The following is a 24,455-nucleotide window of genomic DNA, read 5'->3' on the forward strand; positions in this document are numbered from 1 at the left end:
CAATAGGTCCAAGGCTCCATGATCCTCATAGCCCTGCATTGGCCGCAATAAGTCTGGTTTCCAATCCTCTGCCACCTGTCTGTCCAGGCGTCCATCCGCCTGGGCACCTCGCCCGACTTCATCACATAGGATCATGGCAGTTTATGCCACCCAACCTCCGGTCATTGGCCCTAACAGCCTGGATGTTGAAAGCCTAGTGCTGCAGTCTCTTGACCTTTCGGACAATGTCTTGCAAGTCCTGGTAACTTCATGTAAGCCTTCCACGCGGAAGTCTACCAAGCGAAATGGAAGAGGTTTTCATCCTGGTGTGTGGAACAGGGTATTGACCCTTTCACTTACCTCACACCTAGACTTTTGGCTACCTCTGATGCCTCTCGGAGTATGGGCTACAGACTACCTCAATCCAGGTACATCTGAGTGCCATCAATATGGAAATTTTTGCCATTTGCCATCAAATAACCTCCCAGGTGATATGCTCTGTTATATTGGATAGATATCGTTTCCACTCAAGTTCATGTTTTAATTTCTTTTTGAGTCCTGTTCAGTTCTTTATATAGTTTAGTAATGAAACCCTTGGGGGATAAACCACCCTTGCAAAATGTTTCAAAAATTGAGTACTGTACTGCAATTCCTTGCCAGCCCATAATTTGTTGATATAATGCTGAACTTGCACATAAGCAAAATAAAGAGAGGAGTGGTGTGCTAATCTCTGTGCAACCCAGCGCTTCATGAGAGACTTACTTCAACTAAAGCCTCCACTACGTCCTCCTGCTGTGGCCTGGGACCTCAACATAGTGCTGGCGTGGCTCATGAGGCCTCCGTTTGAGCTCCTGCAAGTTGAAGCACCTCACCTGGAAGGTCATCTTTTTAATGGCAGTTAATTCTGCTCACAGTCAGTGAGCTGCAGGCCCTAGTGACCTATCCTCCTTACACGAGGTTCTTCCACAACAAGGTGGTGTTGCGCACTCACCCTAAGCTCCTGCCTAAAGTGCTGACCTACTTTCATCTGAATCAGTCCATCGTGTTACCCACCTTTTTCCCGGCCGCACTATCATCCAGGTGAGTGGACTCTGCACACCTTGGTCTGCAAGCTTGCTCTTGCCTTTTATTTAGAGTGCACCACAGCCCACAGGCAGTCCACCCAACTCTTTGTCTCCTTTGACAAAAATAGACTTGGAGTTGCGGTAGCAAGCAGACCCTGTCCAAATGGTTGGCGGACTGAATTGCTTTCTGTTATGAACAAGCGGGCCTTCCGCTCGGAGGCCACGTGAAAGCGTACTCAGTAAGGGCCACTGAGTGTCAGTAGCACACTTCCGGACAGTCCCTATTGCCGAAATCTGTAAGGCTGCGACGAGGAATTCCCTCCACACCTTCACAGCCCATTACTGTCTGGACAAGGATGGTTGCCAGGACAGCGTCTTTGGCCAGTCTGTCCTCCGCAACCTATTCCCAGCGTGAGAACCCAACTCTCCCTACCTAGGGCCCAGTATATGAGGTTCAGTCTGCCCCGTTGCCAACAGCACCCCTGTTGTTGTACCTGTTGCACGTTATTGGGTGTCTGTTAGCCCAGTATGTTCCAGAGGCAGCCTGCAGCTTGGTATTCACCCATCTGTGAGGACTACCATCCTGCTTGTCCTGGGAGAAAGCAGAGTTGCTTACCTGTAACAAGTGTTCTCCCAGGACAGCAGGATGTTAGTCCTCAGGGAACCTGCCTGCCACCCGACGGAGTTGGGTTCGTCTGCGTTTTTTATTTTTTCGCTAGTATTTTTCTGCTTTGACACAAGACTGAAGGGGGAACCCCGTGTGACTACGGGGTTGTGGCATGCTGAGCACCAGTGTGCCCAGTCAAAGTTTCTAGAAACTTAACTTTTACAAAAGTATTCCGTGACGGGCTCCATCTGATGATGTCACCAATCTGTGAGGACTAACATCTTGCTGTCCTGGCTGTACCCACCACATCTGCAGAAGGAAGTAACTTTCCTTCTTCAAGTGAATGCCATAGAACCGGTTCCTCTTTCCCAGAAGAGGCTCGGATTCTACTCCCAATACTTTTAATCCCAAAAAGACAGGATATTTGTTGTAGCCACATATTTAAGAAGACTGGGCACTCCTTACCTGGATGACTGGTTACTGAGAGCTCAGTCATCGGAAGGAGTTTTTCAGTCCCTCCATCTCACAGTGTGGCTACTACTATCATTGAGATTTCTAATCAATTATCAGAAATCTCACCTGGTTCCGTCTCAGTTCCTCTCGTTTATCAGAGCGGATCTCAACACGATCCAAGCAAGGGCTTTTCTTCCCAAGGTCCGAGCTCACACGCTAGTGTCGCTGGCGCTAGCTATACAGTCTCGCCGAACCACTACAGCTCGTCATCTACTCGCTTACTGGGACATATGGCATCCTTGGTCCATGTTACCCCAATGGCTCGTCTGGCTATGCGAGTAATGCAGTGGACATTACAGTCCCAGTGGTCACAGGCACATCATCCAATGTCCGACATTGACCACATCACCAGGCAGCTTCGCCTCTCACTGACATGGTGGATCCAGGAGTCCCACCTGCTCCAAGGTCTACCATTTCAAGCTCCAGAACATCACATAATCTTAACGATCAACGCTTCCACTCTAGGTTGGGGAGCACATGTCAGTTACCTGCAGACTCAGAGTATCTGGTCGGCAGAGGAGTCGCAACATCAAATAAATTTTCTGGCGCTCCGAGCGATCAGATATGCTCTCTCTGCCTTTCGGGATTGTTTGTCCAACAAGACAATCCTGATCCAAACGGACAACCAGGTAGCGATGTGGTACATCAACATACAGGGAGGCACCAGGTTCCTATCTTCTCTGTCAAGAGGTGGCACAAATTTGGGCTTTGCTCTGTCTCTTCTGAAAGCGACCTATCTGGCAGGTGTGGACAATGTTCTAGCGGACAATCTCAGTCGAGAGTTTCAGTCCCACGAGTGATCTCTTAACTCTGCATGGCAGACTGCATATTTCGGAAGTGGGGATATCCGAGCATCGACCTCTTTGCGTCGTCTCACAATCACAAGGTGGACAACTTCTGCTCCCTACATCGCAGTCTCCAAGTTCTGCCTCGGGATGCATTCGCCCTATCCTGGAAGGAAGGGCCTCCTCTATGCCTACCCACCACTTCCTCTCATCAGCAAGGCTCTCGTGAAGCTACACACAGACAAGGGTTTGATGATTATCATTGCCCCTACTGGCTGCGACAGGCATGGTTTCCCATCCTTCAGGATCTCTCAGTGCGTCCGCAGATTCCTCTGGGCACAGATCCGTCCCTGATCTCTCAGAGGAAAGGTCAGTTGCGCCACCCCCAACCTTCAGGTCTTATCACTGACAGCTTGGATGTTGGAAGGTTGATTTTGCAACTGCTCAATCTGTTGGACTCTGTATCCCAGGTTCTAGTAGCTTCATGAAAGCCTTCTACTAGAAGATCTTATCATTCTAAATGGAAAAGATTTTTGTTGTGGTGCACTTCGAAGGAGTTAGATCCTTTTACCTGCCCCACAAATCAGTTTTGTGGGGCAGGTAACCCAACTCCGAGAGATGCCTCTGGCATCTCTCGGAGTTGGGTTTATTTATTTTTTTATTTAAAAATGTTTCTATACCATCATTAAGTTATTTACCATCATAACAGTTTACAAAGTGGCACATATAATACATAGTACTTTACAAAAATAAAGGTGTCAGTAGTGTCCGGTAGCATAGAATTGTTTAAAGACTAATTGATTATTGATATATGTTGCCTGTTGATACATATCTCATGGGTGAGGCTCACGTGATTTATGGTACGCTTTTTAATTGCTTTACGATTATCAGTGAGATAAGAATAATTTCCAAGTAGGCACCTGAAGATTATGTGTTGGGTGCTTGCTGCCGGCTGTACCTTACTTATTTTCATCATTCTCTTTGTAAAAGGCTTGTTTGAAAAGCCAGGTTTTCAGATTTATTTTAAACAGTTTGAAATTTCTCTGTAGTCTTAGTTCTAAAGGCATAGTGTTCCATAAAATGGGACCTGTCAGTGATAGTGCTCGCTCCCTTACTTGGGTTAGTCTTGCCGTTTTTACTGATGAAATAGTTAGAGCTTTGTTTGCTGATCTTAAATTTCTATGTGGTACATGTACTCGTAGTGCTGTGTTCAGCCATTCTGCTTTTCGTCATGGATCAGTTTGTGTATGGTGCACAGTGCTTTGAATTGAACTCTTTGCTCTATTGGTAGCCAATGTAATTCTGCTAGAGTATCTGTAATGCGATCCCTTTTGGTTTTGCCTGTGAGAACTCTAGCTGCAGAATTTTGCAATATTTGCAGTGGTCTTATTGAAGTATAAGGTAGTCCTAGCAACAGGGCGTTGCAGTAATCGGTACTCGCAAATATTAGTGCTTGAAGTACTGTGCGAAAGTTTGATGATTGTCAACATTGGTTTTAGTTGCCTAAGTACCATTAGTTTGGCATACCCTTCTTTAACTTTTAGTGATATGTGCTGTTTGAGGTTTAGTTCCTTGTCTATTATCACTCTGAGGTTGCGCACTCTCTCGGCTAAATCGACTTTTTGATCGCTTTTGAGTATTATTGGTGTTTGAATTATGTTTATATTCTTTCTTTCTAGGTGAAGGAATTCAGTTTTCTCAATGTTTATTACTAATTCCATTTGGTTAAGTAATTTTTTGATTATGTCAGTATACATGGTGGCTAATTTTAGTGTTTTTTTCAATGGTGTCCTCAATGGGTATGATAAATTGAAAGTCATTGTAAATGTAGTGTATGATTCCAAGCCCTGCAAGAAGATGGCAAAGAGGGATTTCTTAGCATGTAGCAGATGGACTCAGGACCAATGGCTTTATAGTGTACTCCTGATAGCAGTTGGTGACGGATCAGATTTCAATCTGTCAGCCCTAGTACATATACCCCTGCAGGAAGTGCAGCTCTTCAGTATTTTCAGTCTCCATAGCAGTTCGGGACTCGATGCACGCTAGCACAGCGTTAGAGTAATTTAGCAAAGAAAACCAAAACAAGAAGAAATCTTACCTCTACAGGCGAGCCCCACTCTCCTGCGGTGACACCCATTGGGTCCCTCCCCCAGTTGAGAATTCCTGAGGTGATTTCCGCGATCCCTCGGAGGTAAGCCTCGGTCCGGCGGCTGACCCTCGGCGGGGCCCTAGCCCCCGACATCAGGTGAGGCTGAGAGGCAGCGGGTGCAACTTCGAGCGCGGCGGTGAAGGTATTTTCCCTCCCCCCCCCCCCCCTCCCCGCAGCCGGAGACAGCCCGAACGAGACTGGGAAGCGCCAAGACAAGGTAAGGTAGAAATCTATTTAAAAGTCTCCGGTCTCCAAAGCTCGAGGAGTCGCACAGGTCGCCAGCCGGGACCAGTGCAACTGGGTTGATCTGCCCTAGCAGGGCTAGACCCCGGTCAGATCGAGGGTCCTCCCATGTGGAGACCCTCCAAGGTGGTCGCCATATTGCCCACGTCATCGTTGTCACCATTTTGATCTGTTCGCTGCCCTGTCCACATCCGTGCGCACAGAGGCAAGCCGTGCACACAAATACCTTGTGTGCACAACGTCGCACGCCCAAGTACCGTGCGCACAAGCGACGTGCATAGCCACGCGCTTACTGTGCCGGGCGCATAACTTCGATCTGTGCGCAAAACAGCGCACACACCTCCCTGAGTGCGTATCAATCCTATGCGCACAACTTCGACGCACCTGAGTGCATAACTGTATTTCACGCGCACAAGCCATGGCACCACCGGAAAAGAAGCTCAAGCCTCAGGGCCTTTGCCCAGCATGCCACATTAGAGCTGCACAGCATGAGGAGGCCATGGCCCTGTGTATACAGTGCGAGGAGGCCCTGGGGGATCCAGCCCATGGCTCTCCCCAGCTGGTGCTGGGCTTCAGCTTCTTGAACAGTATGCCGGACCTAGCGTCTCCCAGAGGGACCCTCCCTCAAACGGGGCTCCCAGGGACACAGCGCCTCTTAATTTAGACCCAGCATCTATCTCCTGGGTGGAATTCCTCAAAGGCCTGCATACCTTCATCCACATGCAACCGGGGCCTCTGATATTGCTCCTTTCAGTATATCCGGCATAGATCCTTCCTCTAGTGAAAAGTTTACAATTTTGGTTAGCGCTGGGGCGGTGATGTCTGGAAACTTTTTAAGTTCTAGTATGGGTAGAGCATCTATTTTATGTGGGGCTGGATTTAGCTATTTAACATGTTCTCTATTTCAAAGCTTGATATCTCAGTAAATGTGGACCACTGCATCGCATCTCTTTTACACATTTTAATCTCTTGTTTGGCTGTCAGTGGTATTTTGGTTCTTAGGTTCTCAATTTTCTCACTAAAGAACTGTGCACTTTAATTGCATCTGTTCTCAGGTAAATTATCAGGAGAGTTAGTTGTATCTTTGGTGAGAGATAAACAATGTTGAACAATGTTCTAGAATTATTCGTGAATTTTTCTGTCTTAGTGCTGAAGTAAGTCTTTTTTGCTTCGATAATAGTTTTTTTTATAATAGGCTAGAAGTTTTTGGTATTGTCAGGTGTTCAGTTGATTTATTGTTTTTCCATTCTTTTTCTTTTCTCCTGAGCTTTTGTTTGACTTCTCTTATGTGTTTGTTGTACCAAGGATTTTTGATTTCTTTGTACATGTGGTTTTTTTGGGGGGTTTGTTATCCACTAAATTATTGGTCAAGTTTAACCAGGCCGTTGTTGCGGTATTAGTCAGGGTGATCAAATGTATAGAGTTCTTCTTGTATTTTGTTTTTTAGTGTTTCTGTGTTAAATGGGGGAACGATAGCTAATTTCTAAGGGTTCCTTTTTCGTATTTCAATCAGTTTTGAATGAACAATAGTCGATTGAATGAGGAAATGATAGGACCAAGGGATTTGTGTATAGCTTGTATTTGTATTTTCAAGATAGCTGATGTTAATAAATGTCAGGTCTAAGGAGTGTCCAGCTCTGTGTGTGGGTTTATCTGTTATTAGTTTAAATCCTAGTGCATATGTTGTCTGAGTGTCTCCTCCATCAGAGTGCATGTCAGTGCAGTGGCCGCCTTCCATAGGGGTACAGGGGATGTCTCTATCTTGACACAGCCCCTGGTGCGCTTTATGAAGGGTTTGCTTCACCTAAAGCCTCCTCTCCGTCCACCGGCCCCGTCTTGGGACCTTAATGTGGTTTTAGCGCAGCTCATGAAACCTCCTTATGAGCCTCTGCATTCCTGTGAGTTGCGGCATATCACTTGGAAGGTCCTTTTCCTTCTAGCGTTGACGTCTGCTCGCAGGATCAGTGAGCTACAGGTGCTGGTTACACACACCCCCCTTACACGAAATTTCTTCATGATCGGGTGGTCCTTCGCACTCATCCTAAATTTCTACCGAAAGTGGTATCTGAGTTTCATTTAAATCAGTCCATAGTGCTGCCTACTTCCTCTCCAAAGCCCCACTCACTTCCTGCTGAGCGGGCTCTCCATTCCTTGGACTGCAAATGTGCGTTTGCCTTTTATTTGGAATGCACGCAGGCCATAGGAAATCCACCCAGCTCTTTGTTTCCTTTGATAAGCTTAAACTGGGAGTCCCGATCGGAAAGCAGACCCTGTCCTCCTGGTTGGCGGACTGTATTTCCTTCTACTATCAACGAGAAGGCCTTCCGCTCCAGGGACGCGTTAAGGCGCACTCCATTAGAACAGTGGCAACGTCGGTTGCACACCTTCGCTCTGTACCTCTTATTGATATCTGCAAAGCTGCAACCTGGAGCTCTCTCCATACCTTTGCAGCCCACTACTGCATAGACAAAGCTGGCACACAAGATTCTATCTTTTGCCAGTCTGTTCTACGCAATCTGTTCTCAGCGTAATTTCCAACTTCCTTCTACACCCGCTGGGATATTCAGGCTGCCCGTTATCCAAAGAATCACCCCTGTTGTTGTGCCTGTTGCACGCCTTTGGGTGTTTTTGGTACATGCACGGGCATCCTCAACTTGTTATTCACCCATATGTGAGGACTACCATCCTGCTTGTCCTGTGAGAAAGCAGAATTGCTTAACTGAAACAGGTGTTCTCACAGGACAGCAGGATGTTAGTTCTCACGAAACCCACCCACCACCCCGCGGAGTTGGGTACGCTTGCGATTTATTATTTTATTTTTGCACGCTCCTTTGTCTATACATAAGACTGAAGGGAGACCCCTGCTGGATGCAGGGTTATGCCATGCTGGGCATGCCCAGTAGGTGCCAGTCAAAGTTCTGGAAACTTTGACAAAAGTGTTCCGTGATTGGCTCCATCCTGATGATGTCACCCATATGTGAGGACTAACATCCTGCTGTCCTGTGAGAACACCTTTTACAGGTAAGCAACTCTGCTTTCCCTAATTTCTCTTAGCATTTCACATGTTAAGAGAAATTAGGAAGCTAACCAGACATAGACTTAATTGGCATCTCAGAGACGTGGTGAAAAGAAGATAACCAATGGGATAATGCTATACGGGGTATAAATTATATCGCAATGACAGAGAGGAGCATCTTGGTGGCAGAGTGGCACTTTATGTCCGGGATGACATAGTCCAACAGGATAAAGATCCTGCATGAGACTAAATGCACAATCGAATCTTTGAGTAGAAATCCCTTGCGTGTTGGGGAAGAGAATAGTGATAGGTGTATACTACTGTCCGTCCACCTGGCCAAAACGATGAGACGGACAGAAGTTTGTGTGTTTTTGTTTTAAATAAGTAGAAAGGCAGGCAACAAACAGTGTTTGTATTCCCCCCACCCCTAGCTTATTCTTTAATATATGCAGGTGTTTAAAAAAAAAAATCAGCCTTTTAACTTAAACTCAGAAATTCCCCACACCTTATCAAGAGTTGCTCATTCCCTTGAAGGTCACTACCAGATATAGTGAATACACTAATACATTTAAAGGACCCTAATTGTACGCAGTCCTACACCGATTGCAACATAGAACTTAACTAGGAACTGAACAAATGTAAGATGACAGCAGCAGTCCAGCAGGAAGAGGGGGCCTCCCATATACGATTTTTTTTAACCTGCTGGTGAGAAATTGTACGTGTGCATCCGATGCAAAGAGCTCCTGATTCTCAGAGAAAGAATTCCATCTCTGGAGGCTAGAGCAGCAGACCTGGAGGAGCTGAGGCAGACAGAGAGGTATATAGATGAGACCTTCAGGGACATAGTAGCCAAGTCCCAACTCCAGTCTGACAGCCCTGGTGCTACCTTGGAGGAGGAAGGTCTCTTGCTCGGAGAGCATCAACCTGGTGCAGCAGGAAATGATCCTGTAGCAAGGACCTGCTCTCCAGGGTGGTGCCTTGTCCTCTTGCACCGAGGATGTGTTTCCCAGGGCTACTGCCAAGGAAGGAAGGGTTAGGTCGGCCATCATAGTTGGTGATTCGATTATTAGGAATGTAGACACCTGGGTGGCTGCTGGGCGTGAGGATAGTCTGGTGACATGCCTACCTGGTGCAAAGGTGGCGGACCTCATGCGTCACTTAGATAGGATTTTAGACAGTGCTGGGAAGGAGCTGGCTGTCGATGTACACGTGGGCACCAACGACATAAGAAAATGTGGAAGGCAGGTTCTGTAAGCCAAATTTAGGCTCTTAGGTTGAAAGCTGAAATCCAAAACCTCCAGGGTAGCATTCTCTGAAATGCTCCCTGTTCCATGCCCAGGGCCCCAGAGGCAGGCAGAGCTCCAGAGTGTCAAAGCGAGGATGTGAGAATGGTGCAAGGAAGAGGGATTCAATTTTGTAAGGAACTTGGAAAACCTTTTGGGGGGGAGCACAGTACTTCAGGTGAGGCCTCATCAAGGACCTGTAAAAGGGCATTATCACCTCCTTTTTCGTACTTATTCCTCTCTCTATGCAGCCCAGCATTCTTCTGGCTTTAGCGATCGCCTTGCCACATTACTTCACTGTCTTGAGATTACCAGACACTATTACCCCATGATTCCTCTCTTGGTCTATGCTCATCATTGTTGCACGCACACACACCATCATAATGGTTCTTTTGGATTACTGCACCCCAGATACATGACTCTGCACTTCTTGGCATTGAGTCCCAGCTGCCAAATCTTCGACCACTGTTCAAGCTTTCTTAAATCACTCTTCATTCTCTCTACTCCTTCAGGTGTGTCCACTCTGTTTCAGAACTTAGTATCATCTGCAGACAGACAAACTTTACCTTCTATCCCTTCCGCAATGTTACAGAAATATTGAACAGAACAGGTCCCAACATGTATCCCTGTTGCACTCCACTTAACACCAATCTCTCTTCAGAATCGGTTCCATTTACTATTATACGCTGTCTCCTATCTGTCAACCAGTTTGTAATCCAGACCACCACCTTGATGCTCACTCCTAAGCTTCTCATTTTATTCATAAGCCTCCTATGTAGGACCGTATCAAATGCTTTGCTGAAATCCAAGTAGATCACATTGAGCACTCTTCCTCGATCCAGTTCTCTAGTCACCCAATCAAAAAAATCAGATTTGTCTGACAGGACATTTCCCTAGTGAATCCATGCTGCCTCAGGTCCAGTAGTCCTCCTTACTTCAGCAGAGTCTCTGTTAATATACCCACCACTGAGGTGAGGCTAACCAGTCTGTAATTTCCAGCTGCCTCTCTCTGCTACCTCTCTTGTGAAGCAGGACCACCACCACTCTTTTCCAGTCCCATGGCACCTCTCCCATTTCCAGGGATCTATTGAACCAGGTCCTACACCGGACCCGCCACTACATCTCAAGATGAAGCTCCTCTTTGGTTCCCTCCCCATCAAGTCACCCCATCAATAAATGCCTCTACAAGAGGTTGGGGCACACATACCTAGTCCTGCTAGACAAGGCACATGGTTGTTCTCAGAATGTCGACTCCAAATCAACATCCTTCAGATGCGAGCAGTCAAGAACGTACTTCTGCTCTTTTCTCATCCACTCCTAGGGAGGAACATATTGATTCAAACCAACAACCAAGACATGTTTTATATCAATTAACAGGGAGGCACAGACTCCTGGATACTCTGTCAAGAGATCCTGGAGATTTGACAGTGGGCAATAGACCATCACGCATTCTTTCAGATCATGTACCTGCAAGGGATATCCAATTCATTGGCAGGCTGCCTCAGCAGAGTGTTTAATTCTCATGAGTGGTTTATCAGGCAATCCACTGCAGAAAAACTGTTCAACTTTTATGGGGGTCGCCTCCTTATTTGATTTGTTTGTAATAGAAAGCTCGACCAATTTTGTTCAGTCCATCCCAGCAATCTCAAGCTGGCTCAGGACTCATTCCTCCTGGACTGGGGAAAATTCTCATGTATGCTCTTCCATCAGCTCCATTACTCTTGAGTATGGTTCAGAAGCTCCAGCAAGACCATGTTACATGATTCTCATAACACCTACATGGCCCAGGCAGGTCTGATATGTGTGTTTCATATGACTGTGTCCTCCAAAACACCTTGGTTCAGCTTACTGTATCCCAATCTGCAGGATCTAAACCTCATGATTTGGATATTAAGCGCTCAGTAATGGCTAACCTCTCCTTGCCTGCACCCATTGAGGATGCCCTCCTTTTCCACCAGACAGCTCTCAACCAGGCAGAACTACTCATCCAAATAGACTAGATACTCCAACTGGTATTCTCAGAATGGACTCTACCCCTTCCATTGTGACCCATTTATTCTGTAGACATTTTATATACTGTCGTTTCATGTAACGATCACAACAGTTTACAATAACGACATTCATAGTTATAAATCAGCAGAGAATGATGGATTACATAGAAAGTATTCATAAACAGACCTTATCAGCTATCAACTGAATTATCAAATACATGTTAATTAAAGATCAGGACATGAAACGTGAAGTACAAAAATAAATTAAATTTCACATATTCTGTATGTAATACAATCTCTCTTTAATTTATCATGTATCAATTAGTATCTCTTGTCTTGTTATTTTAGTTCTCTACATTCTGATGTTTTAAATTAGGTTGTATGCATTTTTAAATAACCATGTCTTTAGTTCACTTTTAAATCTGTCTGTCATATGTAGCATTTCAGGTAAGGAATTCTAAAGTTTTGGTCCCACTATGGAAAACACACAATCTCTTACATGCATCAGGTGTGTGCTCTTTATTGTTGGAACAGTTAGTTATCCTTTTATTTTTGTATTTTAGTGTTCTCTGTGGTGTGTACGGTTGTAATATCATAACTATCATACTGGTGTTACTAGTGTGAATGATTTTGAATATTAGCATTAATACTTTAAAGTAGATTCGGGATTGTACTGGCAGCCAGTGTAGAGAAATTAGCAAGGGTGTAATGTGATCGAATTTCCTGGATCCTAGCAAGAGCCTTGCTGAGGCATTTTGTAGCATTTGCAATGGTTTTAAGAGGCATGTGGTAAGACTAAGAAATAATGAGTTACAGTAGTCTAGGTTTGAGAAATTAGTTTGCAATACAGTTCTGAAGACTTCAGAAGTTGAGGTTTCAACCGATATAATAATCGCAACTTGGCATAACCTGTATTAATGAATTTGTTGATGTGCTTTTCCATAGTAAGGTTTTCATCTAGCTGGATACCTAAATCCCGTACTTGTTTTGTGGGAGTAATTTTGAAGTTACCTAGGTCTAGAGCCAGTGGTTTCGCTATTGAAACATTTCTACTTAACCAGATGATTTCAGTCTTTTTAGGGTTTACTGTTAGCTTAAGTTGCATTAGTTACTTCTGTATTGCTTTCATAAAGGTTCAAATTGTTTATACTGTGTTTTCTACTTATTTGGAGAAAGGAATGTAAAACTGTATGTCAGCATACAGGAAGAATTTAATTCCTAGATCTGCCAGTAGCTTGCACAGTGGAATCACATAAATATTGAAAAGTGTTGCAGAGAATGCTGAGCCTTGAGGGACACCTGTATCGATATGGAAAGTATCAGATATGTTGATGCTTAATTTCACTTGAAATGTTCTATTAGATAAAAAGGAAGAGAACCATTTGAGAACACTGCCTTCAGTTTCAGTGGTTTTCAATTGCTGGCACAAGAAGGTATGGTCCACATTGTCAAAGGTGGTTGTTAAGACGATTAGAACGAGAAGATAGGATTCATCGGCATCAAACCCTCATAACAGAGTCTGTTAAAGAGAAGAGTAATGCCTCAATTGAATAATGTTTCCTAAATCTTAATTGATTTGGAAAGAGAATATCTTGGTTGTCCAAATGATTTACAAGTTGGGATAATACTGCTTTTTCGAGTATTTTAGATAGAAAAGACAAGTTGGATATTGGTTGATAGTTGTCCCAATCATCAATTCTTCCAGTTCACTTCAGTTGCATTGCAGCTTAACATGTCTTTGTGGATAACGAACTGATCTCGATTCATCCCCTCATCTCCAAGTTTATGAATAGTATGTGGAAATGTAATCCTCCAGTGCACAAGTTTCAGGTACCCTGGGATTTAAACATTGTTCTTCACCATCTTATGAATCCACCCTTCGAACTTTTGGAAACAGCCTCACTAAAATACTTAACGTGGAAAAGGGTCTTCCTGGTTGTGGTAACATCTGCACAGCGGGTTAATGAGCTTCACGCCCTTATGCATTATCCTCCATATATGCAGTTCTTCCACAACAGAGTGCAGCTTCACACTAATCCAGAGTTCCTGTCAAAAGTTCTATCTACCTTCCATCTCAATCAATTCATTGTCGTGCCTACCTTTTCCCCCAACCAACATGCACACGACAGAGGGAAGCATTTTCATATCTTGGACAAGAATCTCCTAGAAATTCCTTCCATCAAAAACAGCACGTCGTGATCTAACTAGAGAGAGCTTCCTTCTCTGACCAGAAATTTAGAACTCACTCCATGATCATATTAGAACCTCTGAATGTAACTCCACTTTCAAAAAAGCACTTAAAACATTTCTGTTTAAACAGGCATACAACCTGGCTTGAATGGCTGTGAACTTTTAAACTCTGATTTATGGATCCTAACATGAACTCATTTTGTTCATAATGTTCCTTGTTGCAGTATCATTGGTTTTGCTATTTTATAATGTATGGTAAGTATTATTTTATGTATGTTTTATTTGGAATCCATGTTGAACTTTCTGTGACAAATGTGGAATATAAATTTTAATATATTCAAATAAGAGACAAACTCAACCTGATTGCCAAGCTTCTCAGCTCATTATCTCATACAATCCAAGTGCATCTTGTCCAATTGGGTAACAGCGTGCATTCAGCACCGTTACTCTGCAGCTGGTCTTGACCTCACCAATCCAGTCAAAGCATCAAGTGAGTGCTATGGCTTCTTCCATTGCCCATTTGAGAGAGATTTTTCCAGAAGATGTATGCAAGGCTGCCATGTGGTCATATGTGCACACGTTCATTTCCCACTACTGTCTGGGCAATTACTTGACAGGCAGTATTGCAGAACATAGATTAATCTCCATGGTGAAGTCTGGATTACTTACTAAGTAATCGCTCCACTTCAGCCCTCAGTTTGGGACTCCCCACATGTAATAGCTAATTCAGCCTGCTTATTGAAGAGAAAAAGCAAGTTTGCTTACCTTGAACAGTTTTTTTCCATAGATAGCAGGATGAATTAGTCATAGAATACCCACCCTCCTCCCTGGAGAGATGACTACCTAATTTAGCTCTATAATTGAAGATGCTCACGAGACAACACCCACGCTTGTTCAGTAGAGCTTAAAACTCTTTTAGCTTGGAGAGATAAGTCTGTTTGGTGTCGCTGGATGATGTCACTACACGTAATGGATAATTCATCCTGTTATCTACGGAAAATACTGAGTACAGAAAGCAAATGTGCTTTTCTTGAATATTTTAATTATTTTAAAATTCTCTTTATGAATGCTGTACCTCTCTCAGGGATATATTGAACATGTAATGTGAATAAATAAATGTCTGGAGTGGAAAGTATTGTGGTTGCCATGTTAGTATGACCCAGCATGGCACATCTTATTTTCTTATTCTTGTCAATCATTATATCTATATATTTAAGAGGACTAAGGTTCACTGAGCCCAGCATTCTGTTGCAGACAATGGCCAGTTTGGGTCCCACGAACCCGTTAGGTCTGTTTCCTGTTGCTCACTCCAGGGATAAGCTATGACTTTCCCAAGGTTACCCGACTAATGACTGTGTATGTACTTTTCCTCCACAAACTTGTTTAAATTTCTTTTAAACCCCACTATGCTAGATGTATTGCCATGTTCTTTAGCAACAGATTCCACAAATTGATTGTGCGCCAAGTGAAAAAATAATTTCTGTGATTTGTTTTAAATCTGCTGATGGCTAGTTTCGTGGAGTATCCTTGATTTAGTATTATTTGAAAGGGTAAATAGCCATCCCCTATTTACTTGTTCTATCCCACCATGATTTCATTAACGTGAATCATATCCACTCTCCATCGTCTCTTCTCCAAACTGGAGAGCCCTAACCTGTATGGCCTTTCTTCTTAGGAAGCCGCTCCATCCCCTTTATAGTTTTTTTTGCCTCTCTGTCCTTTATCTAGTTCTACCATGTCTTTTCTTGAGATGAAGCAACCAAAACTGCATGTAGTACTCAAGCTGCAGTCATGCCATGGAGCGATACAGAAGCATTGTGATATTCTGTTTTATTCTCCATTCCTCTCCAAATAGTTTGTAACATTATCTTTGCTTTTTTGACCACGGCCACACACTGAGCTGAGGATTTCAAAATATGGTCCAAAAAGTCTAAGGTCCTCACTTTCCAGGTTTTACAGTAAATCTTTCAAAGCAATGTACACACTATCAAAAACTTAAAACAATAAAATCAAATAAACATAAAATAGCACAAACGCACAATATACAAGTATTTCAATTCATCCATCGTTATTAACCCTTCCTAAATTGATTCATTTGTGTACTTATATTTAGGATTACATTTCACTATGAGCTTCACTTTGCACTGGTCCACATTAGATTTATTTTGCCATTTAGAATTCCAGTCCCCCAGTCCTTTTGCAATTCCTTACAATCCCCCTGCTGTCTAACAACCTGTAATAATTTTTCATCATCTGCAAATTTGATCTCCTCACTTGTTTTTCCTTTTTCCAGATCATTTAGTGAATATGTTTAATTGCCCTGGTCCCAGTACAGATCCTTGGGGCACTCCATTATTGATTTTTCTGCATTTGGAAAACTGACCGTTTAATCCTTGAGCCAGTTACCAATCCACAGTAGGATACTGAGTCCTCTCATTAGGGACTTTGTCAAATGCCTTCTGAAAACCCTAATACACTATATCAACTGGCTCACCTTTTTCCATGTGTTTTACACCCTCAAAAAATCTAATAGATTTGTAGGTCAAGACTTCCCTTTGCTAAAACCATGTTGACTCTTTCCCGTTAAACCATGTCTGTCTATATGGCCAGTAATTTTGTCTTTAAGAATAGTTTCTACCATTTTGCCGGCTCTGATGTTAGGCTCACCAGTCTATAGTTTCCCAGATCACCTCTGGTAATGGGCATTACCTTTTTAGTAGACTAGCAATACATCTGTAACTAGCTTTTGAAAAGGTCAGCAAGCCCTGTAGGAATGAAAGAAAAAAAGCTATTCAAACAATATAGCAAAAGTGTTATCCTTTTTATTAGCGTTGCGCAGGGGAACTTATCCAGCTGAAATCTTCAGCACTTCTCAGTCCCCCCACAAATCTTTTTGTTAAGGAGTGGCAGATCCAGGAACCACTCTAGCACGCACATCTGCTTGTCTATGAGGGATACTGTTGATATTGGCTCCAAAATCACAGTGAGATTCCTGAACTGTGGGTTGATAGATACTGATAATGTCCATAATATGATAGTTCTCTACATACAGAGGGTTGAGGGTTATGCAAGATTTTATAAATTTTTTGTGTCTGCCTCTCCTTCAGAATGAAGTAACACTTCTGAGAAATGAGGTCGCTCAGCTGAAGCAGCTGCTCCTGGCTCACAAGGATTGCCCTGTTACTGCACTGCAGAAGAAGACACAAGGTTATTTGGGTGAGTCTTAGTGTTTCAGTGCCAGGGTGGGTTGGTGCAGGTAGATGTCATGCATAGACTGGGAGATGGAGGGGAGACATGATGCTGCATAAAAGTTTTTACTCCGATTGGAAAGCTGCGTCCAGTACTTCAGGATTCTGATGCTTGGGTTATTTGAAAGTGACAGGGTGTCAGAATGTGATACAATGCAATAAAACCATAGAGAATTAAACTGAAAAGGAAAGGAGGGGTTGTCTGTATATGGGAGGGCTGCTAATTGGAGGTTTGTGATTTATTTTATCTTTTTTTTTTTTTTTTTGAAAGCAGAAAGCCCAAAGGAGAGTTCTGAGCCCACGGGATCCCCAGCACCAGTCATCCAGCACAGTTCAGTCACGGCCACTTCCAATGGGCTCAGCGTGCGTTCAGCTGCTGAGGCTGTGGCTACCTCAGTCCTCGCACAGATGGCCAACCAAAGGACAGAACTGAACTTGCCCATACAGTCGCACGTCATCATGTCACCACAGTCCCAGTCTGCCGGCAGATGATGTCACCAGTCACATGACATAGGACTAATCAGTGAGAACTCACAGCTTGAAAGACTGATCACAACTAAGTCCCTGAACAGTGGGGGATGGATACAGATATATATAAATATATATATATATATATATATTTTTAATGTAAGTAAAGGGCAGCTATGGAGCTTTTATACATATCCTACTTCTCATATACGGATCATGGCCCTCAAATTCCTGTCCTGTGATCTCCTGTTGGCTTTTCTTGAGAAAGGGTTGGCTTAACCATCCTTTGTGACCTTTATCAACTTGTGCATTTTTGGAGCGAACAAAAACAGGAAAGCCTTCAGCTTGAGAAATCGCCCTTTTCAGGTATCCCTTGTATTAACACTAAGCACTGGTTGTTTGCTGCTTGTCTCTTGCCGCCTCCCCTTGGCTTTCCACTTGTTTTGGTAGGTTTCTTGGCAGTATTGGAAGATGAAGGCAGCCTTTTTTTCAGCACGTCACTTTGCTTCTGCTTTCCCATTTACTTTGTGCCTCATTTTATTCTCCAGAGACAGCATTCCATGAAAGTATCACTCCAGCTTTGAGAAGGAGGGGGGGGGGGGGTTTCGATGTTTTCCATCACTTCACTCATTTCCACTCCAGCTCTGTTCCCCAGACATAAATATTCTGTCAGATTCATTAATTGTGAACTTTTGATACTAAGCTTTTATTCACTGTTACACATACTATGGAGGAGTACATTTTAGAAGCTTCTTTTTTTTTTTTTTTAAACCAAAAAAAATGTTAACGTCTTATTGCTGCTTTTACTGTAGCTGCTAGCTTCCCTTTACACGCACACCCCCGACCCATACCCTATCCCGTTCTTCTCCAGATATTTCACATTCTTTCAGCATTGTATGGTGTGCTGGGTCTCACTGCATTAAGGGAATATTCTAGGGACTTGCCTCTGACTAGAGACACATGGAGGAAACATGTTCAGGGATCCGTACTCTATCAAGTTACTTCACTTCCCTGACCAAATAGCTACTTCCAGCAGGAAAATAATTTTCCCATCCTCCTCTACTGTGAACAAGTCGCAGAGTGTATCTTGTGACAGTTGCTTAGAAATGGCTAGCATTTTGTTCTAGTTCATCTCTGTTCTACTGCCTTTTGCTTACGTCAGGCCCAGAGTGCAGACATTAGACTTTTATTGATTTCTGAAGACTTTTGGCAACTGAAGAGACCAGTAACTGGCTGTTCAGTTTAGGATTTGTGTAGCAAATATGATTAGTTTTCTGTAATACAAAATTAAAATGCTCAACAGAATATTTGTGATCAACCAGTGTCTTGCAGTGGCCTTAGCTTGCGACTGCCTTATTTAGCTAGCAGAGCAGTCTGGGAAAACATCCCAGTGATGGGAGACTGGAGCAACTTCATCTGTTTATCAAAGGAAACAGTCATTTAGCTCCTAACCCAACATTACAGTGGCCACTGACATAGTGAAGGAAGGTCAAAAGGCAGCAGGATGGCGGGACCCAACACAAAGGGACTAATGTGCTATGCTGACAGTGCAGGATAGTATGTACAGCTGCTACACTGGTAGTGCATTGATTCAGAGATGGTACAACCCTCAGCATCTGACCATTGCCCTATAAGTTAAGTAATCTATAAAGCATAGTGGCTGATGATAAAGATACCATGCCGACACTGAATCAGTTACTGCTGGATATTCCTTTTGGTCAGTCCTCAACATGCCCCAGCTTCCTGAATCTTGGTGAGTCCACCAGGGGATCCTGGCAGATCCTTTTGTGGGATGCCAAACAAAAGTAGAAGTCTGATCGTGAACCCATAGTGTGGTGCTACTTGTTGTCAGATGAGGAGAGACTGTATGGGCATTGTGCTGTGTTGGTGTAAAGGAGGAAACCAGGGACAGCTGAATAGTGAAAGCTGGAAATATTCTGTTTTCAGGGCTAGTAGGGTAATCTTGGCCTGGTGGGGCAGACTAGCAGTGGGGTATACCTAATTGGGCAAGCTAGTGTACTGGGGCCTTTTACTAAAACTCACTTATCCCCCTGGGCAAGAGGCACAGTCACATATGTATGTTTATATGTTGTACACCACCTTGTGGCCTCATTGGGAGAAACAGTTTCTAAATATGAGAATAAGATGTCTTTCAGTCCTCACCCAGTATAATCAGTTGAGCACCCTGTAGTCCTAGATAGGTCCAGAAATATTCAGGAGGACTTTCGTTTTCTATTACTAGATATTTAAGAAACTCTGCCAGATGTACAAAACATGATATGGGTCACTAACTAAATGAAAAGCAGCAGAAGGATTATCTGTTGTTAGCCACTTATTTTCTTTTCATTTAGCTAGACCAGATGGTCATGGGTCCACTTTCTATTAGGATCCCTTCAGTCTGGCTTTTAACTGAAATTGTTGCATGTTGGCTATGCTCTTTCCTGATTACAGGTCAATATCATACCAGCCAAAGGGCCTACTGATCAACCTTCTGTCCCTTTTAGTAAACAAGCCATTCGTTCATACTGTAGAAAGCCTCACTGCTCATAGCCTGTGCTGCAGCAGAGCAGATACCCCTCGCAGCCTGATTCAGACAGTGTGACATATAGTAAATAAATCAGAAAAAGGCCAAAATGGCCCATCCGGTTTGCCATCTAAGCTTTTAAATACTGCTCCGTGCAGTTAACCCCCATGTCTTTCTTGGAAGCACAATACGTTTTCAGCGTTGAGCCACTGCTCCTTGAAGGTTTACCCCAGTGTTTTCCATCTTCTTGTCAATAAGGGATCCTCTGTTTATCCCATATTTTTTAATTCTTTTACTGTCTGCCGTCTCCAAGAGGGCATTCCCTGCATCCACCACACTTTTTGTGAAAACCATTTGATGATGCAGAGGTTGCCTCCTTTTAGCTACAAGCTGTGATCTCTAGTCCTACAGCTTCCTTTCCATTGGAAAAGGTCTATTTGTGCATTAGTATCGTTCAGATATTTAAATGTCTGTATCATATCTCTTCCTCCTCCCCCCCACCCCCGTTCTCTCCTCTAGGGTATACATGTTGAGATCCTCAAGTTTCATTTCATGTGTCTTTTGGTGCAGACCTCACACGCTTTTGATTGCTTTACTCTGAACCGCATCTAGCCTATGTCTGTCCTTTTTCAGATATGGCCTCCAGATCTGTACACAGTATTCTTAGTGAAGTTTCACCAATGAACTGTACAGGGGTATTACTGCCTCCTTTTTTTTTTTTCTTTCTGGCTTTAGCAGCCACCACTTTGCCACGCTGTTTGCTACTTGAGGTCTTCAAATGCTTATCACCCAGAGATCTCTCTCCTGGTCAGTGCACATCAGCATCTCCTTGTATTGATGCGGGTTATCTAACTTAGTCTTTTTTCTCCTTTTTCATGAACAGAATATACCTGTGAAAGGCCAAGGTCTTTACCATATATTTAAGACCCTCTCACAAATTCTGGAAATCCTCTCTGCACTACATTGACATTGATTTTAGCCAGGTCATTTGGTTCTCAAGTGGATTATTACATCAGTTTTATAATTTTTATTTTCCTCTCTAATTTTACATAGTTGCTAGCTGAGGATCCCAGGAGACATTTTACCTTTTTTTTTCTTTTTGCCTCGCAAAATGTGTCTCCAAGTTAATGCTTTTAGTAATCACTCAGCACAAGGAGCTTGTTTTGAACTTTGAGGGTTTTGCATGCTTTGGGTGCCTTCATTTATCTCTGAAGCTTCAGATTCCATTTCGAGTGCATTAAAATTTTCCAATCCAATAAAGGGCATTTTTGTAAGCAGTATTTGGGAGATGACATGCTCTTTCATAGGTCTTATTCAACCAGAACCTACTGTAATATGTTTATTCCTGGGATTTTTAATTCTCTGTGGAAATAGAGCCAGACTTTATGGATCTTTTATTGTGTAAAGGGCTCTTTTAATTGTAGCTAATTCCTCCAAGTTGAGACAATTCCTTTTTTAGTGCATAGAACTGGATGCAGATGGAGTAAACCTAAGTCTCCAGAGGGTCTCCTTTAGGACTGAGGCACCACAGTTATTACATTGAATGATAGACATGATGTTACAGATATTTTATTTCAGAACAAATCATAATAAAAATTTAAAAATACCATTAATGTTTAAAATTAAGAGTGCTGATTATGTTTCTAGGAAAAAAAAATGAGGGCAGTATATAGGGTGGGTGAGAGGGATTTTAAGTGGCAAGGCCTTTCAGTCCCCAACTAAAGTGGTTGGATACAACCCCAAAGGTCCTTTAAAAGGTTAGAATATGGAAAGCTTGCAGGAAATTATCAAAACCTAAACCCTTCACTTTTTTTAGCAGTAGATTAGAGAAACAGTACAGTATTAGCAGCACAATCTTTGATGCAAAGCTAAACTGTTGGGAGAGTATATCCCTCTGTGAAAAACACAGCTCATTAAATGTGCTTCCAGAGCCTGCTTACACTGATTCCAAAGACCACTCTTTATCCCACCAAAGAGAGGCTTTGTATCCCTGCTCCTACCAAGCACGCACTGCACCCAAAAGAGCCATCAGCCAGCTCTGCCAGGCACTCTGCTTTCCGTATGGTTGTCATTTCAAGCTGGACGGTAATTGGCCACACAAGTGGGGTAATGAGTTTCGACAATGCTGAGAGAGAACAACCTTTTCAGACCTCCGAAAAACCAAGAGGAGTTTTCTGAGCATGTGCAGAAGTTATGATGCAGGTGCTACTGCCCAAGTCTCCTCAGTGTTTTTTTTTTTTCTTCTACTCATGCAAACGGATGTTTTTGCACTCTTCAACCATGCGTCCAAGTTTTGCTTGCAAAGTTCTTTAGTTAATTGCTTTATTTAGTAGTATTTTTTTATTTTTGAGTATCTCCAAAACGGGGATTTTTTTTCCCTATTAAATTATGAAAACTGTGTTCAGGTTAGCTTTAGCTCTGTTTCCAATGGCAGACAAGAAATAGGCTTCAAAAGAAGTCCCAGATGTTCTTGCAAGATGTCCTTAGTAGATATTCATGACCGCTGTCTTGTTTGGGACAATCACATGATAACACTAACTGTGCTGCCTGTGCCTGAATGGCTTCCAGGGCCATGAGATTCAAGAGTCGTCTCACACTCAGAGAATTTGAGTTCTCCTCAACCTTCTGGAGTAGCAAAAAGGAAACAATTGAAGGACTAGTACCTAAAGCCAAAAGGTTAAGAATCTCTAATGCTAAGCACCATGATTCAGTGAAGTCTCAGCGCCAACATCATTCCCTCTGTAATAAAGAAGGAGAGAAACTGTTGTTGGTGCTAAAATAGGTAGGCACTGAGCTATAAACCCTGTCCGCGCTAACCTACTTGGCACACAAGTTTAAGATGCCTTTGCTCCTCGGCATAGAAGTCTTGATAGCAAACTATGTCAATTATTTCCAGAATCTTTTAGCTGCTCTTCGGGAATTTCTCTTCCTAGTACAGAGCATCTCTCCTTCCTAAAGAAAATGTGACTGTCAGAAATTACTAACATTCCTGGTTCTCCACCTCCTCCTCCGTCCCAGTCAGTCTATTTTGGAATCTGTGGCACAGAAATCTGAAGCATAATACTATTCTGTCTGTCAAGCCAGTCAAGATGTCATGCAGCCTGATCCATCATTTATTTCAAGGTTCCTTTTTATCCACAAATAGGACAACATCCGAAAAACCTCCTTTAATATCAGAGACTTAAGAGGGGTCACAATCATATAACATTCCCTCATATTCTGATGATGCATCTGCCAGCTTTCCATCAGACCCCTTTCCTCAACCTCCTGGAAGTGCATCTCTGCTGGAGGATTGGTAGGAGCCTTTCATTTTTTTTCTGGGAATTTAGGGTTTATTTATAAAAATCAAAACAGGAGAAAATCAGTGGAAAAAAGACATTTTTCCAGGTAAATCTGAGTTTATATTGGTGGACATGTCAGGACAGTAAAACAATATTGAGCAGATTCTCTCATCCACCTCTCTACCCCCATTCCCTGGCTAGCATGTCCCTCTCTCTTCCTACCTCCCACCAAGAATCTTTCTTCCCGTCTGCCGCCTTGCCAAAAATCTCGCTCTTCCCTTCTTCCCCTTGCCAACAGCATTCATCCATACCAGTGGTGGCTCCAGGTTCTTCCTCCTCCCTTCTTCGGCAGCATGCTTGCTGTGGTTCTTGTGTTCTGCAGCACTTCTGTTTTTTATGCAGAGCCAGCCAGGAAGGGCTTCCATTGGGGTGGGGTGCCCACTTCAGTGGCACTGGACAGCAAGCACTTTTGCTGGTCAGGTGGTAGGATTTGAAACACAGAACATGCTTTGGCTCTCACTGGCTCCCAGCAATAGGTGGTCTTCAAATGCTGCATCTACAACTGTGGAACTAAGCCTAAAATAAGGATGAAAATTGGTTTAAACTGAAAATGAAAGATCCTAAGGATATGTCTCATCCAGTTTTTCTTCAAAAAATGTCTAAGGTGATTCCATTTACCTTACAGGAAGAGACAAACTAGAAGAAGATATTTATTGTCCTAAATATATCCAAGCTCCAAGACACAATAGCAGTTCCGTACATATAGAGTTCTATAAGCATGTTGCAAACACGTTTATCTACTCTATAGCAAAGAAGTTGCATCAGCCAGCGTTGACTTTATTGATGTAGGAGCATGCTGTCAGAATTCAGGAAGAATTCCTATTTCTTAGCAACTTACAACTGCCAGATTCATGAAAGGCCTAAATCATGTTGGTCCTACAGTTAGAGATCTTCCTCTTCCTTGGGATCTAAATGGTAGTTCTCACTCATTTCATGAAATCACTGTTTGAGTCTCTAGCCACAGTAGAACGATCATTTTTCTTGGAAGGTTTTGTTTTTGATAGTTGCAACTTCTGTCTTCAGAGTAAGCAAGTTACAAGCACTGGTCTTACTT

At 43.1% G+C, this 24,455-nt stretch overlaps 1 protein-coding gene across 16 annotated transcripts in view; it reads left to right on the plus strand.

Moving 5' to 3' along the window:
* Nucleotides 1–24,455, plus strand: part of LOC115087704 (cyclic AMP-dependent transcription factor ATF-7) — a 624,371-nt gene that overhangs the window by 497,601 nt on the left and 102,315 nt on the right. For 13 of the 16 annotated variants that reach the window (XR_003855588.1, XR_003855586.1, XR_003855591.1 and 10 more), the window contains 2 exons: nt 16,928–17,036; nt 17,343–17,695. The exons of 1 other annotated variant lie outside the window; for it this stretch is intronic. Coding sequence is in view for 1 of the 15 variants with exons in the window: in XM_029595197.1 (XP_029451057.1) it covers nt 16,928–17,036; nt 17,343–17,560 (327 nt within the window). In the remaining 14 variants the exon portion in view is untranslated. The remainder of the gene's footprint in view (nt 1–16,927; nt 17,037–17,342; nt 17,696–24,455) is intronic. 2 more of the 16 variants (XR_003855585.1, XM_029595197.1) reach the window with 1 other exon arrangement.

This window comes from Rhinatrema bivittatum, chromosome 3, assembly GCF_901001135.1.
Source record: "Rhinatrema bivittatum chromosome 3, aRhiBiv1.1, whole genome shotgun sequence".
Taxonomy (NCBI): Eukaryota; Metazoa; Chordata; class Amphibia; order Gymnophiona; family Rhinatrematidae; genus Rhinatrema; species Rhinatrema bivittatum.